Below are 15,218 nucleotides of genomic sequence, written 5' to 3'. Positions count from 1 at the left end.
ACGCGACGGCCGTCAGCCTCCTCGGCGAGCGAACCGGCGGCGCACCCACACCTCCATCCCCAGCAACCTCCGGCCCAATGGCTTCCCACGAGCGCGCACACACACCGCCGAAGTATCCGGCTCGCTACTACGCACGCCTCTATTCTGGCCATCGCGCGCCTCCCCTCCCCTCCCTCCCATTCTTTTTTTTTTTGAACAACCTCCCTCCCATTCCTCACCCCTGCTAAAATTGGCGCACCGGGCTGACCACCATCGTCGGTGCGTGCGTGCGTGCGTGCACGGCTAGACCGCGGTTGCCGGCGCGGCGGGGCGGGGCGAGTGGGCCGAGGGCGGTGGGCGGCGACGGCGGGGATGGGGTCCGGCACCTGGCGCAAGGCCTACGGCGCCCTCAAGGACTCCACCAAGGTTGGCCTCGCCAACTTTAACAGCGAGTACAAGGTCAGCCCCGCCCGCGCATCCTCCGATCGAACACCTTGCCTGCACACCGCACGCGATTTGCGTTGCCGATCGATTACCCCGCAGATTGAAATGCTGATGAATGCGCGCTGCGTGTAATCTTCCCGTGCGACTTCTGGCCTTTGCAGGATCTGGATATCGCCATCGTGAAGGCGACGAACCACGTGGAGTGCCCGCCCAAGGAGAGGCACCTCAGGAGTGAGTGATTTTACTCTTCTTGGAGGTGCAAATGCATGCAATGCAGCCTCTGATCGATTGGGATGTGAACGATCCTAGGTTTATCGTTTTGCTGGATGCAGGGATACTCTTGGCGACCACGGTGAATCGCCCGCGAGCGGATGTCGCCTACACCATCTGTACATTGGCGAGGAGATTGTCCAAGACAAAGAACTGGATAGTGGGTCTTGTTCCTTACTTGCCTATGTCAATGATTTTTTTTATAATTTCTCTTTGATAATGATGATCCTTGACTCAGATCATATATCTGTCTCCCATTTCTTTCTTGGTTCTCCTTGTGAGATGACCGAGTAGCTGGTGAGAGGAATTCATTTGGTGCATATTAACCATTATGTTTGCTTCAGGTTGCACTGAAAACACTGATAGTGATACATAGATTACTCAGAGAAGGTGATGGGACATTCAAAGATGACTTCTTGAGCTATTCGTATAGAGGAACTATTTTGCAGATTCCACATTTCAAGGATGACTCGAGCCCACTAGGTTTGTTCTTCTGAAATAGCTCTCACCGTTCTATTTTGGTAGCTGAAGCCATGCTCTCCTCCCTCATTTGTCAGCTTGGGATTGCTCTGCTTGGGTCCGCCTGTATGCGCAGTACCTAGATGAACGGGTCGAGTGCTTTAGGGTTCTAAAGTACGACGTTGAAGCCGATCGTCTGCTGAAATTACCCAAGGCTTCTGGCAAGGTATTGTCAGCTTCCCAAGCTACATACTGATTTGTTCTACACCCTTGGCACTGTTGTCGTTTACTGATCTTGCAATGTCGGCAAATATTCCAGGCACACAGTAGAACGAGAACGCTTCCATGCGCAGACCTTTTAGACCAGTTGCCTGCGCTGCAGAAACTACTGCTCAGGCTTATTTCCTGCCAGGTTTGATTCTAGTAAGATGAAATACTCTTCTCTGCTATTATTCTTTTCTACTTGTTCATCTTCTTTATTATCGCAGCCCGAAGGTATGTCCTGCACAAATTACCTCGTACAGTATGCACTAGCCCTTGTAAGTTAAGAACTTGTTGTGGTTTTTATATAAAATATTTCTTTTATTTAAGTTCATACAATAGTGTGTGTTTCTTAGTGACCTTATGGACCTCAGGTCTTGAAAGAGAGCTTCAAAATATACTGTTCGATCAATGACGGCATCATCAATCTTGTTGATATGGTAACAATTGTTTTTTATATCATCCTATGTGTTATGTGTATGTCCACTATCAATTCATAAACGTAAGTTCAGTTTCTTCTCGTGTCAATAGTATTTTGACATGGCCAAAATCGATGCTATCAAGGCACTTGAAATCTATAAAAGAGCTGGCCAGCAGGTACAGGAAGTCAGATTTTCTTTCTTCCCAAAAATAGCGGGTCAATTAACCAGTTCTTGGGACTCCATGATGTGATTTTGCCTATTTTTACAGGCAGAAAGGCTTTCTGCTTTTTATGACTACTGCAAACGTCTTGAGCTCGCTAGGACTTTCCAGTTTCCTACTTTGAGGCAGGTATGCTCATTCATTAATTCATCCATACCTTAATGATAGACTACTTCCTGATATTGACTTCAGTATACCAAGAAGGGTAAAATACATGAAATCGATTGTGCTATAACTAGTGCATTTGTGCAAACATGGCCGTTATTTGGTCTGAATTGACAACGACCTACAATTGTCTCCACAATATTTTCTTGGCTACTCCTAATTATGCATGTCAATCAGTTGTCCACCGAATCTCTGGATTGCAAGGATTTAGATATTTAGTTATATGTTATTGTTTTACCGATATGCAGCCACCTTGTTCATTCCTTGTAACTATGGAAGAGTACATCAGAGAAGCACCCCGTGCCAGCATCACGAGTAAGAGTGTGGTGAGTTTGTTCACAATCAGTAGAAGTGCAAAGAAATAAAGAGTCAATACACTGAGTAACAATCTACTATTGTTCTGTTAAATTTTGATGTTGCTAAACCAGGAAACCGAGGAGCGGAGTTTACCTAGTGATAACGAAGACGAAACTCCACAGGAACCCGAGAAACCAGTGGAAGAGGAAACAGAAGAGCCCGAGGAGCCTGAAGAAGAGCCACAGACTACTGCTGACCTGTCAGAAGAAGATGAACCCCAGCCATTGCCCACAACTGGAGATCTATTAGTAATTTAAACCCGTTCTGATCTATCTTTATTCCAAAGCAGTGCATGTTTCCTTGAATCTTACACGCTTACTCCTACGCTACTGGCAGAATTTGGACGAAGAATTGCATCCCATGATTGCAGATCTTGAGCAAAGCAACGCGCTCGCTCTTGCTATTGTGGGACCAGGTATGTATTGGATGTAATCTCTGCTTAATAATTCCAGTTAACTGATTAAGCACAACTACACAGGTAACCGTTCTTTTGACAAGGACAACACCTCATGATCAAATAAGTTTAATCTGCACAAGTGCGATTTTGTGTGCCGAGAATGTTTCCAATCTTTAAATGTGTATATCTGGTGCTAAATACCGCTTCGTGATTTCTTGAATAATATAGGGAGTGGGAACAATACCTCAATTTCCCAAGACTTGTTCGCCATTGACAAATCTGGGTGGGAATTGGCACTGGTCTCTGCACCAAGTAACCACACAAGTCAACCAGCTGGCAACCAATTGGTATGTATATCTTGCAATCTTTAGATTCAACCTATCCGTAACATCTCATACAGCTCTTTAGAAAAGGGTCAGAGTATGGCTGCGGCTGTTGAGTCGTGCTATGCTGAACTGCAGAATCTAGTTAGTTACAGCCACTTACACTAGTTCTAGTGACATTTTCGTGTCACGTCTAAATTGTAAAATATTTTCAATCCCCAAAACAGAAAAAAAAAGTGCTTTTGAAAATCCACCGCAAAGCCGAATGCAGCATATAACTGAATCTGAAAGCAAGTAAAATTACTAGGGATGTGATTAATTCATCTGTATTTGCTCAACAGGCTGGAGGATTCGACAAGCTGTTGCTAGACAGCCTATATGAAGACACGGCAAGGAGACAACAAATAGCAAGTGCGACCTACAACGGCAGCTTCGCGACGAACCCGTTTGATCCCAGCGACCCATTCGCCATGTCCAGCAGCTTCGCGCCGCCATCAAATGTGCAGCTAGCTATGATGTCCCAGCAACAGCAGTACTACCAGATGCAGCAGCAGGAGTACTACCAGGTGCAGCAGCAGCAACACCAAACGGTGATGATGCCACCACAAACGTACCAACAGCAGCAGGCCCAGTACGCTACCAATGCCGGGCTATCCAACCCGTTCGGCGATCCATTCAGTGGCCTCGTCGCGATGGCGAACCCGCCGAAGCAAAGCAGTCCACATTAGCCTGAACTGCACAGCATTTTCTGCATTTTCCTCTAGTTTTGATTGTATAACTAACCCCTCTTCCAACTTTGAGAAGCAACTTATATAGTTTTTTCTTGAAACCACATCTTGACAGCCCATTTGTATAACTCACATTCGGAAACTGATATGACCATTTGATTTGAATGCCAGTATGCTCCAGAAATTCGGCTATTGTGCACATCTGAGCAAATAAATGTTGTAGCACCATAGGATCTAGAAAAATCACAGGCAATTGTAACTATTCACCTCAGCAAACAAGCCAGACAGCATCACAAAGTGTTACTGATCTCATGCTGATGAGTGTTACAAATGATCAGGAAAGATGACATGAATTCAGCAAGTTCTTATTCCCCATACTAGGTAATGAACTCCTCAAGGGTTCTACATATGTACAACCGTAGCAGAAAACAATAGCAAACATTAAAAGGACAAGTGTTTCTTGATTTCCCACTTCACCCAGTGCAATAGCAGAACTAATCCCTCCAGTTCAGCCCTGCTCAGCTGGCTCTGCTTCCTCAATCGTTACCTCCACTTCGACATCCGGATCATCCACTGATTCCTCCGCTTCGTCCGGGAAGTGGCCTGCGAAGCCATTAAGCCACAGGTTACATAACGTAGATTGCTAAACAGGGAAGCAGAACCAGCTATAGGGGTTGCAGAGCAGAATTAGGTCAGAATTGTTGTGAACTGTGGAGGATCTTGCTGTGCAAGTATGGGGCATTTCTGAATTATTATTACTTGGAAAGGGGGAAATGAAGATGGGGGGGATCTGGGATCGGATTCCTCACCGTCGACGTAGTAGGCGGAGCAGGGGTACCCGCGGGAGGAGGAGGCGACGGCGCGGGCCTCGTCGTCGGAGAGCTGGGGCGGGAGCACCCCGATCCCGCCGCGGGTGACGAGCTCGAGGAGGCCCATGGCGGCGCCGGCGGGGCGGGGCGGCGCGAAGTAGGAGGTCCCGGGGCGGAAGGGCGCCCACTCGGGCTCCGACATCCGGGCCATGGCCCCGTCGATGGCCTCCTCCAGCCGCTGCTTGAGCGCGCTCGCGCCCTCCGCCGACGTCGACGCCCCCGCCGCGTCCACCTCCAGCACCATCGCCCGGCCCGCCCGCCGCGTGTGGTTGGCCCGGCGGCCCAGCACGCGCCCGCCCGGCTGGCCCCCGAGCCGCCGCGCCAGGGCCGCCGCCGTCCGGGAGGAGAGCACCCGCGCCATGCTCGAGGTGGTCGGAGCTCGTGGAAACCGGTGGAAGCCGCGCGTCGCGTGCGTGGTGTGGTGGTGTCGCGAAGGTGTGGGGAGGCGGAGGTGGGTGCGGGAGCTGGTGGTAAATATAGGTGTCGGCCCGGGGGCCTCTCCGCAAATAGGACCACGGTTCCGTCTCGGGCTAGAACTGTTTGCTAGATCTTTTCTTTTTAAAAGTAAAGACGGTTTCGCCCCCAGGAAATAAGGGCATCTCCAGCGGCCTAACGACAGACCGACGGAAAAACCGTTTGCGACCACACGAAACATACGATTGCCAGTGGCCCAATGTATAGTGATCGGGTTGTCCGTCGAGCCGTAAACATAGTCTAAATATGCGTCTTAGATGCATTTGGACGGACGATGCACGGTTGCATCGCGTGACCGCTTGCTTCTCCCACGGGTCCGCCTAGCAGCGACCTAGCTCGATGCGTCTTCTTAGGGCATGTCCAATCGGGGGCGCTTATTGAGACGCTTAGAGAGAAAAAGAAGATTTCATCAATTTAAAAACTCATTGAAGCGTCTATCCTCCCAACGCTGGACGCTTAACAGCCGATGCAAAATTTCCCGGATGCTGCGCTGCATGCTCTTATCCCGCGGGGTCCAACAGAAGGAAACAAACTAAGCGCCGGCTCTTTCCTTTGCATCGACACCACAAAGACGCTAGGAATTTCAACCTTAACTGTCCATCAACTGGGATTAGGATCCTAGCGTCGGGGGCTAAGCGCCCCCGTTGTACATGCCCTTAGCGGCGCGCCAGTAGTCGCGACGATGCATCGCTTTGGTAGTCTATGCAATGTTAATGGCGATGCCTCCCGTCCACCTCATGGTAATGAAAAATAAATGTCGTTGTCCAGCGTCTCACGCCCCTCGGTTGCCTTGTATAAAGAGGGGCACGCGCTAGGCTGCCTCATCTCCTTCACACAAATCCTAGCTGCCGCACAACCTCCACCGTATCGTCACCCCACCTCCTCTCTCTCAACCCCCGTGAGGGGATCCATGGCTGGTCCAGGTGGCCGGCGAGGCGGTAGCTGCGGCCGGGGCCGCCGTGCTGGAACAATATCACCCACCCCACCCCCTGCTCGATGTTGCATGCGTCGTCATCATCTTCGCAGGAGGCGAGGTGCTTCAAGTTCATCCTCCACACCGACGAGGGCCCCCTCGGCATCAAGCGGCTGCCGGAAATGTTCGTCGGCTTGGTGAATTTATGCCTCTTCTTCCTTTTCAGTATGAATGCAATATAGATCAAGCTAATGAGGCAAAAAATCCTGCACCACTTAACACACATTAAGGTATCATAAATGTTGTCATCTTACACACAAATCATAATGGTAGAGAGATGTTCTTTCAGCCGAGTTCATCGACGGCATTGAGCCGGCCGAGTTGCAGTTGCGGGAGGCCAGATGTGGCTTTTGCCAATGACCTGTCGATGTCATATTGGACGGACATGGCAAGATGTACCTTCACATCGGGTGGGACAAGTTTGCCCGTGCCCACAACCTTGAGGTCGGCTGTCTACTCACCTTCCTCTATGAAGGCGAAGACGAGATGATCGTCAAGGTGTTCGAGAAGACATCCTGCCGCACCACTACCACACCGACGAGGACACCGACAACTAGTAATGTCAGAATATTTATTCTTTGCAGCGAAGATGGCCATCGGCCAATTGAAGCCACTAGTGTAGGTTTCTGGATGTTCTTCTGCAAATGCGGAGAAGACCGGGCACAACAGCCGTCAGCTGGATTTTCCAGTTTAGATGACTGAGTGTCTGAGAGTGTTTTTTCTTCGCAACGAAAACATAAAACTCGGGAGACCAACACTAGTTAGGTTTCCTTATTTTGTAATGTTTTAACTATGTTTCAAACTATTACGAGTAGTAGTTTGTGTAATGTTTCTATTTATAGATAAATGTAAAGAAAACAAATAGTATGCGTCGAGTCTCTATGGGCACCCAAATAAGAGCATCTCCAGGAGCTCATCCAAATTTGGTCCTCTATATCTCCATATAGAGGATCATCTATAAAGATTCCTTTTTAGATGTCCCCAGTTTTCCAGCAGATCATCTATAACCAGGACATCTATATTCTCTCTCCTATATTTTAATACTATCCTATAACTACTATTTAACAGATTTTTTCCAACGGCTCTATTTTTTGAACAGTTAGATTTCCAACGGCTATATTTCCAACGGCTATATTCCCAACGGCTATATTTTCCTCTCTATATATATACCACCATCTCCCACCTCTCTCATTACATTCCTGGTTGTAGCTTCTTTGCTCTCTATCCACTCTCTCACGATACAATTAGCACCTCTTGGGATATGATGATGAATTCATCGTCGTCTTCATCAGGCGACGATGAACTTATTATGGCAGCAATCGCCGAGGAGGAAGAGCAGGGAAATGCCCGACGCCGTGGCGGTTCCAAGATTGGATGTCAGATAATCGACAGAGGAAGAGATGCCGGATTTGTTCTTCTCTGGGATGATTACTTCAAAACAAATCCTCGCTACCCCGAGCACTTATTTCGGCGAAGGTTTGTCATTAGAACACTTGTCTGTGCTTCGTCACCCAGATGTGGAGGGCCGACCCAAGTTTTGGATGGACATGTATCGAGCCATGTCCGTGTACATGTGCTGCTGGAGAGCCTTTTTTAGACTTGGTCCTCTACATATCGTATACATGTCCGTTTAGATGATCTCCTGGAGATGCTCTAAAGGCACCATCAAACATGATCATTTTTGTGTTAGGCCGGTCGACGCAAATCGGACACGGACAGCCGCAGCCGGGCACGTCCGTTTGCTTCGCACAAAACCACGGGTGGACGCCACCGGTTTGACCAGTCGTATTGACGGGTTTGCCCCTCAGCGACCTCTTCGTGAATACTTAGATGAGCAAGGGTTTAGCAAAGAAACGTTCTCCACTTTTCCTCCGTAGACGCGGCGCGGCTTCTTCTTCGTGGCGGCGGCGCGCGAAACTATCGGAGGATTTCCGCCGCGGCGAGCTAGGGTTCGGGTTCCGGCGGCCGGCGGGCGAGGATGTCGGCGTACGACGAGGTGGAGATCGAGGACATGGAGTGGAGCGAGGAGCTGGGGGCGTACACGTACCCGTGCCCCTGCGGGGACCTCTTCCAGATCACGCTCGCCGACCTCAGGCTCGGGGAGGAGATCGCGCGGTGCCCCTCCTGCTCCCTCTTCCTCACCGTCGTATACAACGAGGAGGACTTCGCCGGCGCCAAGGAGCCGCCGCAGAAGGCGGCGCCGCAGCCCGTCGCGGTCGCATGAGGTAAAGTTTTTTTTTTTTTTTTGCGCGATTGGGCCCAACCCGTGGTGACTCCCTGCAAAGTTTCCAGCAATTGGGATTTCCCTTGATGCTTGGAAGAAAATCATTCCGCTGTGTAATTTTGTACTCGGTTTTAATGTAATACAGTAGGTCTTGGCTTCTGTGTGTTATGTATGAGTTCTGATTCAGCCATTAATTGTCGTGAGATTTTAGGAGCTATGACTCCTAGTACTAAAGGGATTTGATGCTCAATTTGGAATGTATACCAACACTAGCTTGGTGTAGTGATTTGGTTTACAGCTATCGTATTTTGACTATTCTGATCAGGGGAGGAAAGAGCGGGCAACATGAATGCTCAGGATTTAGTTGGATTTCTAATTCCTCGTTATAGTTGGTTCAATCATTTTGTGGAGAACGTTAAGTAGAATGAGATTATAGGAACTATGGCTCCTACTAAGTAGGGATTTGATGGTCAATTTGAAATGTATACCAGCACTAGATTGGTGTAGTGATTTAATTTACAGCTATCCTATGTTGACTATTCTGATCAGGGGAGGAAGGAGCGGGCAACATCTATGCTCAGAATTTAGTTGGATTTCTAATTACTCATTATAGTTGGTTCATTTCACGGAGAAAGTTAAGTAGAATGAGATTGTAAAGTTGGAACTCTGACTATAAGTGGTAGATTGGTGGCGAGCCTTGGGAGCTTCTATCAGCCGATTCGTTGATGGGCTCTGGGTTTTAGTTCCTTGTTTGGCTGTTTGTTAATTGAACAATTCTGACCGGCATGGAATAGTAAGTTCATGCTTGTCTAAGTGTTCTTGTAAGTGTTACCCTTTTTATCAGTTATCTTGCCTTGGCAGATCCTTCAGAATTAGAATAACCGATGTTGGTCGTCTGCTTTCCCTTTTTGTCTCTTAAGATAAAAAGTTTAGAACTTCGGATTGTAGCCACGTCACAGCTGTATTTACCATGTTACCTATGAAGCTAGGAGGATGAGTTTTTATTTTATTAGGCTCTGATTGGCCGTTGAAAACCTTGGTTGCATGTTCTTTTAGAGTCCTAACACGGAGTAATCCTGTAAGAACTTAAACATTGGGTGGGGTCTGTTAAGGTTTCTAAGTGCAATCCTGTAAGAACATATTCAGAGCTTATACGTGAACCTTTGTTGTTAGGGAAAGTACAATTGCATACTGGAACTAGGTTTAGTGTAGCCTACATGTCATTGTCACCCTCATGCTTCCGCATTGGTAAGAGATGGATCGTGTCTAGCTTGATTCATACCATTAATTAAGTAGCTCTTCTGAAGTAGTTTCGTTAACACGAATTCGGGATTTGCAACTTTTGTTGTATTAGAATCTTTCGGTACCAATGCTTTATCTTGCAGTCATTTGTACAACATTGATTTCCACATCTGACCTTCACATCCGATGTTTGCAGGACGATGGGATCATGGTGTAGCTGGGAAAGGAACTGTTTGGCGTACACGGGAGCCTATTACTTGTAGGATGAGAAAATAGTGGGCATCATATCAACCTTTGGCGGTTGAACATAACTCCGCATGGTTTCACTTAGTTGTTACATGGGCATCACTGGTGCATCTAATTTATATCATGTCAAACTTATAATCCCAGTGACTTGCCAATGATGTTTTGATTATTGTATCTGCTGCTACAAAAAAGAATATTGTTGTGCCTTGTTACAACCTGTGATGTGGCCTTGTATGGGTTTGAGATACGGCTTAAGTGCTACCTTGCTCCTTACATCATTGGCATACTATCATTGCCATAAAGATTTAAATAAACAAGCTCCACGTCGACTAAACAAATGGCCTCCTGTAAATGCCCACAAGCACTAGTCCTTTGTTCAGTCTAAAACTGAAATTAAAAAATCCAAAATTATGGTACAGAATTAGTGATGAATGATTATCATGTAGACTGACATAGGATCTCAAGGGCAAGAAAATCACCATGGAAAAGGATAGTAACAGGAAACTTCACGAATCCATTATTGCTTAGGCGCCCAAACAAAGTGGGTAACAATAGAGAATAGGGTCCAGCTCACTTATTTACAGCGATATGTGCCCAGACATGGAGTTAGGACTTTTTATCACGTTACATGGACCATGTACAAACTATTTTGCATCAGTGCACTATTGGTTGAGTGCACATTACACCAGCTGAGCGCTCATACCAGTCATCCGAAGGATTTTGATATCTTGTCAAATGTAAGTGTTATGTGTACAAAAGGGCTAACTGGAACGCATATGTAAATGAGATCATGCTGTGCTCCTACTAGTTAAAATCCACACTAGTTAGATACAACGTAAACGATCACTGATCTTCCTGAGTTGTTCGAGAGCTGCTAGCGCCTTCGCTTGCTCTGTGCTTCCAGGCTCAGAGGCCAATCGTAAATTTGGTTGAAAAAACAATTCAATGACCTGTTGAATAAACGAGTAAATTAGCCAAAGGACATACGGACACACTTATTCATGATGATATCATGATCTGAGCGCTTTGGGGTTTATGTACTTGACAACGGATACAGTTTATTTTATCATTTTGTATAGGAGACCCAATGGAGGATTTTAGACATGTGAATTATGTAATGTACTGCTAAAATGGATACGGCTGTATTATGAAATTAGCAGAATATAGGATCCACATAATACCAACACCAAGTAGGAGCTTTAGCAAAACCTCCAACTAGGTAAAGCTGTATATGCCTCTGACTCTACGAAAATAACTGTGATGTGATGCAATAACATACTCTACTTTAAATTTCATAATCAGCAGATTCAGTCAAGCATGGTTACCTGAATATTTTCAACCATTGAGTCGCCAAAAGACCTTAATGTTCCAATTAACTCTTTATCAACCACATTCAAACTTGGGCCTGCATCAAAACTTAAACTATGCTCCGGAGTTGGTTGATAATCCACCGATTCAGACGTTTGATTTGTAATTGGTACTTCATCAATCTTGCCATTTGTCTGACCAGGTTCATCGATCTTACAATTTTGCACAGAGAGTGGATCAGGCTCATTAACCACCTTCACATCATGGGAAACACATGGTTCATCTGTATGACGGGTATCATGGCCATGATCAGTACGACGCCGGAAAGATATCTTCCTACTCCTGGCTATGTACTCACGAGCTTCACGATTTTTCATTCCAGCCGAAGAGGAGCCATCAATTGCGCCTACCTCGCATAGACTGTTTGAGGTACTCCTAATGATCTCTGCAGTACCTTGATTAACACGATCCTGTTGGTGTTCAATAGGCATGGGTGACAAACTGTTCACCAAATTGTCCGGAACTATATCGGCATTGTGAGGTACATCAACAATAGACTGACTAGTTGAAGTCAAAATACTGTTTTCAGATTTAGCATCCTTGGTTCTGGAAACATTTGATTCTGTGTTAGACCTCCTTAGCAATCCCCTGCCCTTCATCCTAGCAATTGGACCACCACTTCTTTTGTCTACTGACATCTGGAGCGTCTTCCATGTCTCTTCCCAATAGTTTGGTGGAGTCAATGGAGATTTTCCGGTGAGAGATGTAGGAAGATTTCTTTCTAAAGCAAAAGGTTGCAATAACTTGGCTTTCTCAATCAAGTTCTTTAGGTCGATGTCATCAGGAAAATTCAACAGTCTCACCAGGCAAGAAGTCGCATGCTCACTTCCTAGCAAGGAGGATCTGAGATGAAGCATCATAGAGACTGCCATTGACAAAATCAGGGCACCACGTGAAGAACATAAAACCTTAAACTGATAGTGTCCTCGGCTCTTTATCTCTGTACAGTATGAATCGTTAGGGGAAGAGAATATCTCATCCCAAATAAACAGAAGATTGTCAAGTGAAAATTCGCGGCCAAATAGGACTCGGAGCCATCGTAGGGCAAAGTACTGAGGTTCTACTCCCAACTCCACGAGATGACTGTGAAGAGAGGAATCCACACTAGCAAGCAAGTGATATATTGCGGACGATGCCTCCCTTACAGGTGTTAAACCCGCGCTTGATTCTGGTGCAGGACTGAGAGAATAGAAGTCAGTGATAGCAACTACACCTTGCTCACCATTCACCAAACCGTTCATCAAATTCTCAAACATACAATACGCATCATGTTCCATAAACTTTTCTGATAAAATAATACCCAGCTCACCCTCTGCTCCATATGCATCATTTATCAAGAGGAGGTCCCTGGTGTCAGGATCAAGATCGTCCAAACTTCTAATTTTAGCTGCACTGCCCTCAAAAGCGTTTTTCCTCTCACTCCTGTTCAGCTTTGGCCTATCTGGAAACGTTTGGCCAACAAAATCATCACCAAATAACTCTTCATGAAGCTCCCTGACTTGTTTGAAGTGTTGCACATCAATGTGAAGGACATAGAGCAGAGGAGCTAAAAGTTCATGCATTCCTGTAGAGGAGAGGTGAATTATGCTGTCAAACATGGAACAAGAATGGATGGATGTCAGAACCATTAGAAGAAGAAAAATAATGATCGTTGATCAACTCCTAGTAAGGCAAAACATTATGTGGCAGCTAGAACAGCATATTGAGTTCCATATGTGGTTCAAATGATGTGCACCTGCTAGTTAGTTTAATAAACAAAGTTAAGTTCAATCTGCTCATGACATGAAACCCACCAGTATTACACTATCAATTGCCATCAATAGGTTGCAGTTACATAACAAAAATATTGGTAGGAATTTTTTTAAATAGTGGCTCCTAAGAAATATTAAATAAATATGAGACTCACGAACCATTTATCTTATGTATACCATATTGCAGGGCTTGGAGCTACTTGGACTCCTCCTTGGTTAGGTCAGATGAGGAGTGCAAAATAGCTGAATACACGCCAATGACTTACCTTGTTTATATCCGAACTCTGGGTACCTGAGGCTCCATACTAACAGTATACGTTCAAGCATGGACTGACATGCGGCTGTTTGGAAGAATTCTCCCAATTCAGGATAGAGTCGGGACAGATCTTGGTTCAGCATTTTCTCTAGTTCTGCATTCCTGAAATATTGACCCCAGGTGCTTTCTGCATTCATGATGTACAAAATGATTAGAACAAAAAAAAAGATGATCTGACTAAATGGTGTGTCATTTTTCATCCAAAATAATACAAAGAAGATGTGAAAGAAGTCTCTTTGTTGCATTGCCTAGCATACATGCCGAACCAAGAAAATGCATAACAGCCGAGGAAAACAGCAGCACAGTCTTTCTTGTTGTAAATTGTAACTAGTCTATTATCAGTTGAGGGCTGGTGTTAGGTTGCGGTGAGACATAGTAGTAGTTGGCTACTCAGGGGAAAAAAGGCTTAACACTTTATCCTCCTTATCCCAGCCTGCCTCCCCTGAGTCATCTAGCACCAACCATTTAACCAGACATCTGATGACAGATCATCATCAACTTTATTTCAGTAACCATTGTGGTACGAGAAAGATGCTTCAGAGCATCTGATGTAACAGCATAAACCTACGAGTATTTAAGTAGAAGCTTTTCAAGTGAATGCCTGGTGCCGCAAGCAATGTCAAGTTGGAAAGCGTACACATTTGAGGAAAAAATCCCACCCACCTGGGTTCTGTGACAGTGGGTTCTCCACAACGAGATCATGGCCACCTTCTTCATCCTTGGATAGATGAGGATCAATCAACAGCCGTCGCCGCAAATTCGCGTATCTACAACGACAGAAACCAATTGTAAGCCGGGATTCAAAACCCGCGGAGCCAACAATTTCGCATATTTTTCGCACACATTGACAAGTAAACGATTCACAAATACTAGCATGAAACATTTACTATGTTACTTAATGCGATGATTAGACCTTTATATCCATGTGTAAAGCATGCGTTTGTAGCTTCACTAGAATTGAACACTCCAACCTACCATATTACATTCCCGAGCGTAATTTACAGTCACAAGTTATTTAGGATCAGTATTAACATCGCACCGAATCAGACAATTAGGAACACGAACCATTTCCAAGAAACCGGGGCCATGTTGCAAATCAATTATTAATGCCTAGAGAAGTTCAAACCTTTTTTCTCACCTAGGCGCTGATCAATCAAAGGTAAAGATCGCTTTGTTGATCTAACAAGAACACGTGCGGAGTTTCGCCGGGGGCCTGACTGACCTGCGGCGGGAGTCGGCGGCGGCGCGGCGGAGCTCGTTGGTGGGGACGTCGGCGGAGGCGGGGAGGACGCCGAGATCGGCGCGCCACCGGGCGCCGCGGAGGCCGGAGAAGCGCTGCCCCGCCGGTGGCTCCGGCATTGCCGCCGCCCGCCCGCGTCGGCTCCGGTCCAGCCCCCGCGCGCGCGCCCGAACAGGGATCGAGCGGACACCCCGCGGCGTGCGAGGAGTGCGCGCAGACTGGAGAGGCCGGGCCAGGCCAGACCAGACGCGATGATCCGCGATCGGGTTTGGGATCGAGGAGGAGGGGAGAGGGAGAGCCGGAGAGGAGAGGAGGCCTGACCGCCGGAGGAGGTGGAGGTGCGAGGGAGGGAGAGGAAAGGGAAGAAGTGTTCGACAGGGAGAAAGAAAACGTCTTTGGGAGGCCCGTCCCGGTGCCGGTGGTGTCACGATTGCAACTGTCGCCGATTGGATGGATGACGCAGTGCAACGACTTCTTCCATCGGCCAAAA

General features: G+C 46.7%; 4 protein-coding genes across 4 annotated transcripts; 2 read left to right on the top strand and 2 right to left on the bottom strand.

Annotated features, from left to right (window-relative positions):
• The first annotated feature begins 206 nt into the window (after positions 1 to 206).
• LOC127311840 (putative clathrin assembly protein At5g57200) lies at positions 207 to 4,209 on the top strand. The gene is made up of 15 exons (XM_051342317.1): positions 207 to 438; positions 585 to 654; positions 756 to 853; positions 1,038 to 1,176; positions 1,251 to 1,378; positions 1,472 to 1,564; positions 1,641 to 1,691; positions 1,788 to 1,853; positions 1,945 to 2,010; positions 2,104 to 2,184; positions 2,469 to 2,546; positions 2,649 to 2,825; positions 2,914 to 2,992; positions 3,203 to 3,321; positions 3,639 to 4,209. The coding sequence occupies exons 1-15, from the start codon at positions 352 to 354 to the stop codon at positions 4,023 to 4,025; spliced, it is 1,719 nt and encodes a 572-aa protein (XP_051198277.1). The 5' UTR covers positions 207 to 351; the 3' UTR covers positions 4,026 to 4,209.
• A 160-nt stretch (positions 4,210 to 4,369) lies between these two features.
• Positions 4,370 to 5,353, bottom strand: LOC127311841 (uncharacterized). Its single transcript, XM_051342318.2, has 2 exons — positions 4,835 to 5,353; positions 4,370 to 4,628 (listed from the first exon to the last, which is right to left on the bottom strand). The coding sequence occupies exons 1-2, from the start codon at positions 5,253 to 5,255 to the stop codon at positions 4,534 to 4,536; spliced, it is 516 nt and encodes a 171-aa protein (XP_051198278.1). The 5' UTR covers positions 5,256 to 5,353; the 3' UTR covers positions 4,370 to 4,533.
• A 2,854-nt stretch (positions 5,354 to 8,207) lies between these two features.
• On the top strand, positions 8,208 to 10,268 carry LOC127311845 (diphthamide biosynthesis protein 3). The gene is made up of 2 exons (XM_051342321.2): positions 8,208 to 8,566; positions 10,004 to 10,268. Exon 1 carries the CDS (start codon positions 8,320 to 8,322, stop codon positions 8,563 to 8,565), a length of 246 nt encoding a protein of 81 aa, XP_051198281.1. The 5' UTR covers positions 8,208 to 8,319; the 3' UTR covers position 8,566; positions 10,004 to 10,268.
• A 279-nt stretch (positions 10,269 to 10,547) lies between these two features.
• LOC127311842 (TBC domain-containing protein C1952.17c) lies at positions 10,548 to 14,918 on the bottom strand. The gene is made up of 5 exons (XM_051342319.2): positions 14,711 to 14,918; positions 14,152 to 14,255; positions 13,439 to 13,615; positions 11,379 to 12,985; positions 10,548 to 11,003 (listed from the first exon to the last, which is right to left on the bottom strand). The coding sequence occupies exons 1-5, from the start codon at positions 14,845 to 14,847 to the stop codon at positions 10,878 to 10,880; spliced, it is 2,151 nt and encodes a 716-aa protein (XP_051198279.1). The 5' UTR covers positions 14,848 to 14,918; the 3' UTR covers positions 10,548 to 10,877.
• Between the last annotated feature and the right edge of the window lie 300 nt (positions 14,919 to 15,218).

This window comes from Lolium perenne, chromosome 7, assembly GCF_019359855.2.
Source record: "Lolium perenne isolate Kyuss_39 chromosome 7, Kyuss_2.0, whole genome shotgun sequence".
NCBI lineage: Eukaryota > Viridiplantae > Streptophyta > Magnoliopsida > Poales > Poaceae > Lolium > Lolium perenne.
The sequence above is the reverse complement of the archived record's forward strand: the minus strand, read 5'-3'. Positions and strand labels throughout refer to the sequence as shown.

Bases quoted from the DNA above. Each gene is read 5' to 3' on its own strand.
- LOC127311840 (XM_051342317.1), top strand. From the start codon at position 352: ATGGGGTCCGGCACCTGGCGCAAGGCCTACGGCGCCCTCAAGGACTCC. The intron at 439-584 runs GTCAGCCCCGCC...TGGCCTTTGCAG, and splicing joins ACTTTAACAGCGAGTACAAG to GATCTGGATATCGCCATCGT. The intron at 2,826-2,913 runs GTAATTTAAACC...CGCTACTGGCAG, and splicing joins CCACAACTGGAGATCTATTA to AATTTGGACGAAGAATTGCA.
- LOC127311841 (XM_051342318.2), bottom strand. From the start codon at position 5,255: ATGGCGCGGGTGCTCTCCTCCCGGACGGCGGCGGCCCTGGCGCGGCGG. The intron at 4,629-4,834 runs GTGAGGAATCCG...ATGGCTTCGCAG, and splicing joins CTCCGCCTACTACGTCGACG to GCCACTTCCCGGACGAAGCG.
- LOC127311845 (XM_051342321.2), top strand. From the start codon at position 8,320: ATGTCGGCGTACGACGAGGTGGAGATCGAGGACATGGAGTGGAGCGAG.
- LOC127311842 (XM_051342319.2), bottom strand. From the start codon at position 14,847: ATGCCGGAGCCACCGGCGGGGCAGCGCTTCTCCGGCCTCCGCGGCGCC. The intron at 14,256-14,710 runs GTCAGTCAGGCC...CTGTCGTTGTAG, and splicing joins GCCGCCGACTCCCGCCGCAG to ATACGCGAATTTGCGGCGAC. The intron at 11,004-11,378 runs GTAACCATGCTT...TTTATTCAACAG, and splicing joins CAATGGTTGAAAATATTCAG to GTCATTGAATTGTTTTTTCA.